The 10,565-nt window shown below is 42.3% G+C and overlaps 1 protein-coding gene across 1 annotated transcript; it reads left to right on the forward strand.

Annotated features, from left to right (window-relative positions):
- Positions 1-1,629: 1,629 nt before the first annotated feature.
- LOC101020929 (P antigen family member 1) lies at positions 1,630-10,209 on the forward strand. The gene is made up of 6 exons (XM_009197598.3): positions 1,630-2,382; positions 3,449-3,519; positions 4,021-4,114; positions 6,824-6,949; positions 8,093-8,218; positions 10,093-10,209. The coding sequence occupies exons 2-6, from the start codon at positions 3,457-3,459 to the stop codon at positions 10,113-10,115; spliced, it is 432 nt and encodes a 143-aa protein (XP_009195862.1). The 5' UTR covers positions 1,630-2,382; positions 3,449-3,456; the 3' UTR covers positions 10,116-10,209.
- Positions 10,210-10,565: the final 356 nt, after the last annotated feature.

Raw genomic sequence — 10,565 nt, forward strand, 5'->3', positions numbered from 1 at the left:
ATATCTTTGTGTGTTTGTTTTGTTTTGTTTTGTTTTGTTTTTTTTCTGGAGACAGTCTCACTCTGTCACCAAGGCTACAGTGCAATGGCACAATCTCGGCTCACTGCAACCTCTGCCTCCCAGGTTCAAGCAATTCTCCTGCCTCAGCCTCCTGAGTAGCTGGGACTACAGGCACTTGCCATCATGTCCATTTTTGGTTTTACTTTTGTTTGTTTGTTTATTTTTGAGACGGAGTCTTGCTCTGTTGCCCAGGCTGGAGTGCACTGGTGTGATCTCGGCTCACTGCAAGCTCCGCCTCCTGCGTTCATGCCATTCTCCTGCCTCATCCTCCTAAGTAGCTGGGACTACAGGTGCCCGCCACCATGCCTGGCTAATTTTTCGTATTTTTAGTAGAGATGGGATTTCACCGTGTTAGCCAGGATTGTCTCGATCTCCTGACCTTGTGATCCGCCCACCGCAGCTTCCCAAAGTGCTGGGATTACAGGCATGAGCCACCGTGCCTGGCTTAATTTTTGACTTTTTGTAGAGATGGGGTTTCACCATGTTGGCCAGGCTGGCCTTGAACTCCTGACCTCAGGTGATCTGCCTGCCTCGGCCACTCAAAGTGCAGGGATAACAAGTGTGAGCCACTGTGCCCAGCCAAAAATCAGTATTTTTTAAATGTTCTACTAGGCAATTCCAATGGGCAACTAGGGTTGATGAAAACTGCACCAAAAACACAGCTATTAGAATGATCAAAATCCAGATCACTGACAACAACAAATGCTGGGGAGGATGTGGCGCAACAGGAACTCTCATTCATTGCTGGTGGGAATGTAAAATGGTAAAGCCAATTTGAAAGGCAGTTTGGCAGTATTTCTTACAAAACTAAACAAACTCTTACTATTAAGTCCAGTAGTTATATTTCTTGGTATCCACCCAAAGGAGTTGAAAACTTGTGTCTGGACATGGATGTTTATAGCTTTTTTAAAACAGCATCTTTAAAGGCTTTCCAGATAATCTTAACATCTCTGGTGTCAGTTGTTTGTCTTTCTCCATTTGAGATTCCATAACTTCCTTTTTTAAATTTTTTTTTTTTGAGCTGGAGTCTCACTCTGTTGCCTAGGCTGGAGTGCAGGGGCTCGATCTTGGCTCACTGCAACCTCTGCCTCCTGGGTTCAAGCAATTCTATGCCTCAGCCTCCCGAGTAGCTGGGATTACAGGTGACCACCACCATACTCAGCTAATTTTTGTATTTTTAGTAGACACAGGATTTCACCATCTTGGCCAGGCTGGTCTTGAACTCCTGACCTCGTGATCTACCCACCTCAGCCTCCCAAAATGCTGGGATTACAGGTATGAGCCACTGCGCCTGGCCGAGATGCCTAACTTTCATGGTTCTTCGTATTCTGAGTAATTTTGAATTACACGCTAGACATTTTGAATATCAGGTTTGAGACACTTGAACAATTTCTTTTTGTTTTGTTTTAGACACAGGGTCTCACTCTGTTGCCCAGGCTCGAGTGCAGTGTGTGATCATAGCTCACTGCAGCCTTGAACTCCTGGGCTCAAGGGATCCTCCTGCCTCAGCCTTCACAGTAGCTAGGACTACAGCCATGTGTCATCACGCTCAGCTATTTTTAATTTTTTTTTGTAGAGACAAGGTCTCACTGTGTTGCCCAGGTTGGAAACTCCTAGCCTCAAGCCATCTATCTTCTTACTTCAGCACGCAAAAGTGCAAACCGCGCCCAGCCTACACATTTGTAAAATAGCATCTTTAAAGGCTTTCCCACATAATCCCAACATCTCTATCTTAGCAGTCGTGTTGGTTGATTGTCTTTCCCCATTTCAGTGGCCCTATTTTCCTGGTTCTTCATATTCTGAGTAATTTTGAATTATATGCTAGACATTTTTAATATCTGATTATGAGACTCTTAGTCTTGTATAATGCTATGGGGTGTGTTGCTATTTCTGTTTTAGCAGGTGGTCTACCTCGCTTCACAGGCAGCCACCATGGTCCTTGTTCCTATGGTGGGGCCAGAGCAAGAGAGGGCCCTGGACGAGAGGGTGGCTCAGTTGAAGGTGGAATGAGTTTTGAGGGGAGCACTATTTGAGGTATTTGAGTACCCGAGGCATATGAAACTGCCGAGGGAGGTCGGATTCCATTATCTCCACGGGAATGAAAATCGGGAGTGTGGGGTGTGCTGCTGGGAACTGCAGCCCCCCTCCTCCCCCCTACCGCGGTAGCTGCGCATGCTCCTTGGGTGCCGGCCTCAGTGAGCATGCTCACTGGGTGTCTTCCCGTCGGCCACTTCGCCCACGTGGAGAACGCCAGGGAGCTGTGAGGGTGTGCAGTCACGTTCCTGCTATCTGGACACTTTTTCATCTACTGAGACTCAGCTGGTAGGTCCACAGGCTAGTCCTCCTGGGGGCTGAAGTGTGAGTGAGGGTGAGGAGGAGCCAGTGGGCTTAGGGCAGGTTCGGTGGGTCCTTGGTGTAGTGATCTGTGGCTTTTGAGGGAGAAGGGCCTCAGTGGCCTCCGAAAGAGAAGGGCCTCGAGCTCGTCCTCCTTCTCCTCACAGGCTGCGACACCACCATTGACTTTGTGGTCATGAAGGGGCCAGGACAGGGAGGAAGGTGGGCCGTGAAGGGGAGGCGGTCAGGGGCTCAGGTGAAAATGGGGCGAGTGTTGCGGGTGCTGTTGGAGGGGTCAGAGTCCCGAGGTGATAGGAATCCATGACACAGGGCACATTCCTGAATCCTGAATAGGGCCCTGGGGCGGGAGGTGGGTGGTGAAGATGGCGGTAAGGAAGGGGCCTGGAACCTGGCAAGGCTGCGGGCTGGTGAGTGCCCCCCAGTGGTGTGGAGTGGGGAGTGCCTGAGAGAGAAGCACCCGAGTGAGAGGCGTGGCGAGGTCTCACCTCTGCCATGGAAGGTCCGGAAACAATGGGAAGGACTGGGAGAGGCGGTGCCCTCCAACCAAACTTGATTTGAGGGGAGTGAATGGCTCTAGTAAGTGGGAGTGTGCCAAAAGCAGCAGTCACGGGAATTGTGATTCACTAGTGTTTTCATGTGGAGTCCGCTTGTGAAACTAAACCTCATCAGAAATGCCCTCTGTCAGGGGGGTGTAGTGGTGCGTGCCTGTAGTCCCAGCTACTCCAGACGAGGCAGGAGGATCACGCCACTGCATTCCAGCGTGAGCAATAGAGCGAGATCCTGTGTCTAAAAGACATTTTAAAATAATGTCCTCTGCCTTTTCCACACGCCTTAAGATGACTGCACTGCCAGCTTGGGGAGCATAAGTGGCTTTGCAAGCACTCAGAAAACGTACACACTTACACTTAACTCTGGGACTTATTTTGAGAGTATTTTCAAAATTAAAATGACAAGTTAATATTTAGCCATGGAAGTGATCGAATATAGCTGTCCTCTCAAGTGCATGTTCCCAGTCACGGTTTTCTCTTTTCAGTGTGAAATATGGGTTTTCAAAGAAAATTAATCTATCGGCGTAGACCAAGAATGTTTGTAGAATCTTCTGAGGTAATTGGGCCTATGCTGTTGAGCGCTTTAACGTTAATTCGATGCTTTCTATTAGCAGAAATTAATTTTTGTGATAGTGTTGTTGCATTAGTATAGATACACTAATAAAGGTAGTTCATGCTGATAAAAAATGATTCTGGCATCTCGTGAAGGAAATATTGATTCAGGAGGATTTTTTTCTCTTGTGTTCTCCAACTTTTGGCCATGACTTCCTTCTCATGCTTTGCTTGTTAATGACACATAGATTATACACATCTATTCCAACATAGAGTATAATCGCTTCCAAAGTCCTTGTGGGTAACTTTTCTCGCAGTAACCTTTCTGTGGGTAGAGTAGCCTTATTAACCATATAGAATAAAGTTGGAGAAATGTCTTTAGGTTTAGTTATGATCAGAAACATCTGTGCATTTTCTGTGTGTATATGTGTATATATTTTTTGACATGTATTAATAAAACTTTTTGTATTTGCACACTCACACACGTATGCCCTACCACGAGCAGTCCAGTGATGAGCAACCTGAAGAAGTGGAATCACCAACTCAAAGTCAGGATTCTACTCAAGAGGGAGAGGATGAGGGAGCATCTGAAGCTCAAGGTGAAGGGAAAGGGAAGAAGAATGCCTGTTGGGGTGTGTGTGTGTGTGTGTGTGTCTCATGCATTGTCACATACCAGGAACAGGAGGAATGAAAACGATGCAAAAGATGCCTAGAAATTGACTGGAAAAGTGAAGAGGGTATAGTTTGCAGCTTACCTTAGGGAAATAAATCCCTCACTATGATAAAATTTCTCCACTTTATGAATGAGAGAACAAAGGCTCGGGGATTGTGTTTTGTCCAAGAACACTTGACTGGTGAATACAAAATTTGTGTTTTGTTCCAAAGTTTGTGTCTTCCTACCATCTATGTTGCAGTAACGATAGTAAATGATTTTGCTGAAAGTGCTTAAAACTCAAATGCTTTACTGTAAGGTAGCTTAATACTGGCCCAGGAATAGACCCAGTTCAGAGGAGCAGGAGCAACTCCAAAAACTGAGTTGCTCATTGCTGGCCACCATTTCCTTTGATATTTTTATGTGGTAAGTTTGATGAAAGCTGGAGAATTCAGGATACTGCCATACAGGTAGCTGGTGTAGTATGATTTTTTAAGTGGCTTTTAGGAAGTGATTAAATCCTTTTATGGTTAGAAAAACCAAAAAAAAAAGGAATTATCCTGAGATTAACATGAGATGGAAATAACTTCTCCGAGATAAAATATTTTGAAGCAAAACAATTACGAAACTCAGGTCATGGATTATTCTAAGGATTTACTGTTAAAAGTTTCTAGAATATGACTGATAACAATGCCCATTAATTGCTGTCCACCCACTCCTTTATTCTCAGTGCGGGACAGTATATTTTGTGTGACTCACAAACAGTGTTATATGTGGTGCTTTGTTCTTCACGGGGTTCATTTATGGAATATTACATTTGGGACCTTCGGACCTAAATATAACTTTGTTTGAACAAAGTTAAGTTTCTGTTTACCCCAGTAGGTAATGGGTGTCGTGACTGTAAGATTTTCCATAGTCCTCAAATCCATTCAGCTAATCAATCCTTCAGAAATTGACATTGTAATTGTAACTGAAATCCTATCCATGTTGTAGACTTCAGATTTCTTAGCTGATGCACACTGCCCTTGGTACTCTGTGGCTGAATATAAATATTAAACATGTCCTGTGGTTTATCCTCAGATTGTCATTTAGTAGAAAGGTCTCAAACTGGGCTTAGGGCCGTGCAGTCATAGTCTCAGCTACTTGAGAGGCTGAGGTGAGAGGATCGCTTGAGTCTAGGGTTCAAGACCAGCCTGGGAGACATAGTGAGACCTCATCGCAAATAAATTAATTAATTAATTAATTAATGTTTCGTTATATAGGAAAACAAACGTGTAAAGTTTGTTCTTAGTTGCTGGTAATGTTGCAAACATAACTCCTTACTGAACTATAACACTTAAAATTAGTTACCATGGTAAATTTTATGTTATGTGTATTTTTTACCACAATTAAAAAAAAAAAAAAACTTCTGTCTTCCTAAAGTTCAGTGTAGTTGTCATATATTCTTACAAGTTTTTACTTTATATATTTTCAAGACATAACATTTGTAGAAAATTTGCAAGAATAGTACAATTAACTCATATACTTTTCACCTAGATTCACCAGTTGTTAATAGCTTTTGCTCCATTGGTTTCATATCTCTTCCCTCCCTCTCTTACCCTGCTGCCCACGTACTCACATACACACTTATGGATATTATGTTTACTCTTACTAATGCTCCATTGTTCAGATAAAGTTTCAGGTATTACGGCCCTTTACCCTAAGTACTTGAGAGTGTTTATATATCCTCAGAACAAAGAAAAAGTCATTTCTTGGATAATCACTGCACAATGATCAAACTCAGGCAATTTAACAATGAGAACCTGCAGTTATTTAATATACAGAGTATACGCAGATTTTGCCAGTTATCCAGATAATTTTCTTTTTTCTTTCTTTCTTTTTTTTTTTTTTTTCTCAGACAGAGTCTCACTCTGTTGCCCAGGTTGGAGTGCAGTGGCAAGATCTAGGCTCTCTCTAACCTCTGCCTCCCAGGCTCAAGAGATTCTCATGCCTTAGCCTCCTGAGTAGTTGGGACTACAGGCAAGGGCCACTGCACCTGCCTAATTTTTTTTTTTTCTTTTGTATTTTTAGCAGAGCCTGGGTTTCACCATGTTGACCAGGCTGGTCTCTAACTCCTGACCTCAGATGATCCGCCCACCTCAGTCTCCCAAAGTGCTGGGATTACAGGTGTAAGCCACCACGCCCCGCTGGCTGATACTGACATTTTTCAAGAGGATAGACCAGTTGGTTTGCAGAATGTTTAGCACTTTGGGCTTTTTCGTGTAGTTTCTAAAGAGTGCTTTTTCACTCACCATTTATTGGTGGCTACTCATGCCATATGCTAGGAGTCTAAATGCTAATGAGAGACAGGATGTCAGCCTTGAATCATTTAATATGATAAGGACAATCAGAAATACAATAACAGAGAAGTGCAAAGGAGGCAACAAAGTTGTCTGAGGGCAGTCTTTGGAAAGGAAGAGGGTAATATTTGGAAAACCCTGTTTTCCTGTTTTCTGCCAACAGACTCCTGAAATAATGTTCTTGGGATTTTTATCAACACGTTTATTATTACAGTAGCTAAAGCTTTTATTTAGTAAGACCAAGAGCATGAGTATTATTTTCTTATTCATATTTCATGTGTTGCTGCTTAAAATGATAATTTTGTTTTATCTTCAAGGGCAGGAGCCTGAAGCTGATAGCCAGGAACCGGTGCTGCCGAAGACCGACTATGAGCTTGTAGATGGTCCTGATGCCAAGAAGGTGTGCCTGCGAAACCCAGAGCAGATGAAACTGCCCGCAGAAGGTAGGTAGTCCATTAAGCATGCAAATTGTAGGGTGTCTGTTTCCACAGTATTATAATTTTCTTTTTTTTTTTCTGAGATGGAGTCTCACTCTGTCACCCAGGCTGGAGTACAGTGGCCCGATCTTGGCTCACTACAACATCCATCTCCTGGGTTCAAGTGATTCTCCTGCCTCAGCCTCCCGAGCAGCTAGGATTACAGGCATGTGCCACCTCAGGCAGCTAATTTTTGTAATTTTAGTAGAGACGGGGTTTTGTCATGTTGCACAGGCTGATGTCAAACTCCTGACCTCAGGTGATCCACCCAGCTTAGCCTCCCAAAGTCCTGAGATTACAGCCCTGCCACAGCACCTGACAAATAAATGTTTCTCTTTTTTTTGTATTTTTAGTAGAGACGGGGTTTGACCACATTGGCCAGGCTGGTCTTGAACTCCTGACTCAAGTGATCTGCCCGCCTTGGCATCCCAAAATGTTGGCATTAAAGGTATGAGCCATCATACCCGGCCCAGATAATTTCCTTTATAGAATTTCTTTTTCTGATCCAGAGTCCAGTTCAGGATCACGTCTTGCATGTGCTTGTCATGTGTTTTTAGTTTCCTTTAATCTGAAATGTTTCCTTAATTTTGCTTTGTCATTCAGGATACTGACATTTTGGAGAGGATAGACAAGTCGGTATGCAGAATGTTCAGGATTTGGGGATTTTTCATGTATTCTTTAAAGACCTTTTTTCACTCGGTGTTTATTGGTGTCTACTCATGCCATGTAGGAGTCTAAGTGCCAGGAGTGTAAGTGCTATGAGAAACAGGGTTTCACCCTTGAGTCATTTAATATGATAAGGACAATCAGAAGTGGAATAACAGAGAAGTGCAAAGGAGGCAACAAAGTTGTCTGAGGGCAGTCTTAGGAAAGGAAGAGGGTAATATTTGGAAAACCCTGTTTTCCTCTTTTCTGCCAACAGACTCCTGAAATAATATTCTTGGGATTCTTATCAACACATTTATTATTACACTAGTGTAAGCTTTTATTTAATAAAACTGAGAGCATGAATATTATTTCCTTATTCATATTTCATGTTTTACTGCTTACATTGATATACACATACATGTACATATATACATGTATATATATATGTATTTTTTTTTTAAGGGCCAGAGCCTGAAGCAGATAGCCAGGAACAGGTTGACCCGAAGACTGGGTGTGAGCGTGGAGATGGTCCTGATGTCCAGGAGTTGGGCCTGCCAAATCCAGAGGAGGTGAAAACACCTGAAGAAGGTAGTCAATCCATTAGGCATGCAAATTGTAAGGTGTCTGTTTCCGCAGTATCATATTATAATTATTATTATTTTTTTGAGACAGTCTCGCTCTGTCAACCAGGCTGGAGTGCATTGGTGCCATCTTGGCTCACTGGAACTTCTGCCTCCTAGGTTCAAGTGATTCTCCTCCCTCAGCCTCCCAAGTAGCTGGGATTATAGGCGTGCTCCACCGTGCCCAGCTAATTTTTGTATTTTTAGTAGAGACGAGGTTTTGCCATTTTGCATAAGCTGATCTCAAACTCCTGATCTCAGGTATTCCACCCGCCTCAGCCTCCTGAAGTGCCAGGATTACAGGCATGAGCCACTGCGCCTGGCCCAGTATTATGTTTTTAATAACACAGAGGTGACAATACTGCCTCTTTAATAATAGAGTTCTTATATAAAGGTTATTTGAAACGTAGTTCAGGTTCCAGCACCCAACTTATAGACTGTCAGATACAGAAACAAACTGAGTCAAAGCCATATTGAATTATAACTTTTGAGTATAAATCCTTAAACCAATAGCTCATGATATTCAGATGCTTTTGTAAAGATCTGCTTTTAACAAATACATAACACATTTGTAACACCCATCACTTGGTGTGAAATATGCTGAAGCACTGATGCAGATTCTAATACCAGCTCTTACAGCATTGGTGATATTCTGAGCAAATCCCTTACCTTCTAAACCTGTCTTTGGTTTTATGAAAATAGTGAGTTTAAGTCAGAGATTTTAAAATCCTTTTCCATTCTGGTTCTTTCACACTCTGAGCCTGTTGCATAGAATGCATGGGATACAGAGATCATCTGTTTTGCATGATTTGTGTATCATAAATCATCAAATCCTGACCTGAATCATCTGAAAACCTCTGAATTGAGATTTCATTGCTACTAAGAAAGTGAGCGGGCACTCTGCTTCATGTTAGTTTTTCTGTGTGGAGACCTGAATGCCTATTCTTAGGTTCTGTCAATTTTTGAATTCTCTGGCTTTTTTTTTTTTTTTTTTTTTGTATGTGTGTGTGACAAATCTCACTCTGTCACCCAGACTGGAGTGCTGTGGTGTGATTTCAGCTCACTGCAACCTCGGCCTCCCAGGCTCAAGCGATCTTCCCAACTCAGCCTCCTGAGCAGCTGGAGCTACAGGCACAAGCTGCCATGCCTGATTGATGCTGGTTTTTTTTTTTTTTTAATTTTGTACAGACGAGGTCTCACTGTGTTGCCAAGCTGGGATTCTCTGGCCCTTAATGAATAATTGCTTTTTAAATCTTTCTCCAAGGAAACCTTGAGTGAGTGAATAATCAAATGGTGAGAGACCATTTAGTTTCTATTTTCTGTGGGATGTAGATCAGTGATCCTCAGCATGGGTGTGAGTAAGATGTCTGTGCTATTCACGTTCCCTGCCCCACTGTCAGTCTTCATGAGCCAGTATTTCTAATAAGACTGTCGACACATATGTGATCTCTAACCATATCAAATGTTAGATGTAAGTTTCAGCTTTTGAGGCATCAGTTGGTAAGATTTGAAGTTCAAAGACCATGACTCCAGTACTTTCTGAGTAATCCACTGAAGTATGTTTTACACATGTGTTTTCCAAATTGCTGACTGTTAATTATAAGTGCTTCTGGATTTAAAGGAAGCACTTTATGTTTACGGAATTAATTACCTTTAAATTCTACATGTCTACCCTCAAAGTTTATACAAGGTTTACTTGGCTATAAGACACAGGATCGCCCTTAGGGTTCTATTTGTAGTCCATTTTACAAAACCCAAATTGTAGTGTCCTTTGTGTGCCTTTAGGGTCATCTAAATATCTGCTGCTAAGTTATGTTCCTAACTGTTATGTTTCTGTTACAGATGAAGGGCAATCACAACCTTAAAAGAAGACACGCTGAAATGATGCAGGATGCTCCTGTGTTGGAAATTTGACCATTAAAATTCTCCCAATAAAGTTTTACATCCTTCTGCAAAGAAGTCTTGTGCATCTTTTGTTAATTTTATTTCCAGGTATTCGATGCTCTGAAATGTGTATCATTCTTTGACATTTTATATGCTAGCTGTTTGAGCTGGTATGTAGAGGCATAATTCCTACATACTGAGTTTCTATCCAGCAACCTTGTTAAACATGCTTAGTAATTCTAAAAGTTTACTTATAGATCCTTTTCAGTTTTCAACATACAGATTCATATCATCTTTGAATAAGAACAGTTTTGTTTCTGCCACTTTTTTTTCTGTTTTCTTTTGTATTTTTTGTAAACATGTGATTTTGCCATGATGCCCAGTTTGTTCTTGAACTCCTGAGCTCAAGTGATCCACCCATCTCGGCCTCC

This window comes from Papio anubis, chromosome X (assembly GCF_008728515.1).
Source record: "Papio anubis isolate 15944 chromosome X, Panubis1.0, whole genome shotgun sequence".
NCBI lineage: Eukaryota > Metazoa > Chordata > Mammalia > Primates > Cercopithecidae > Papio > Papio anubis.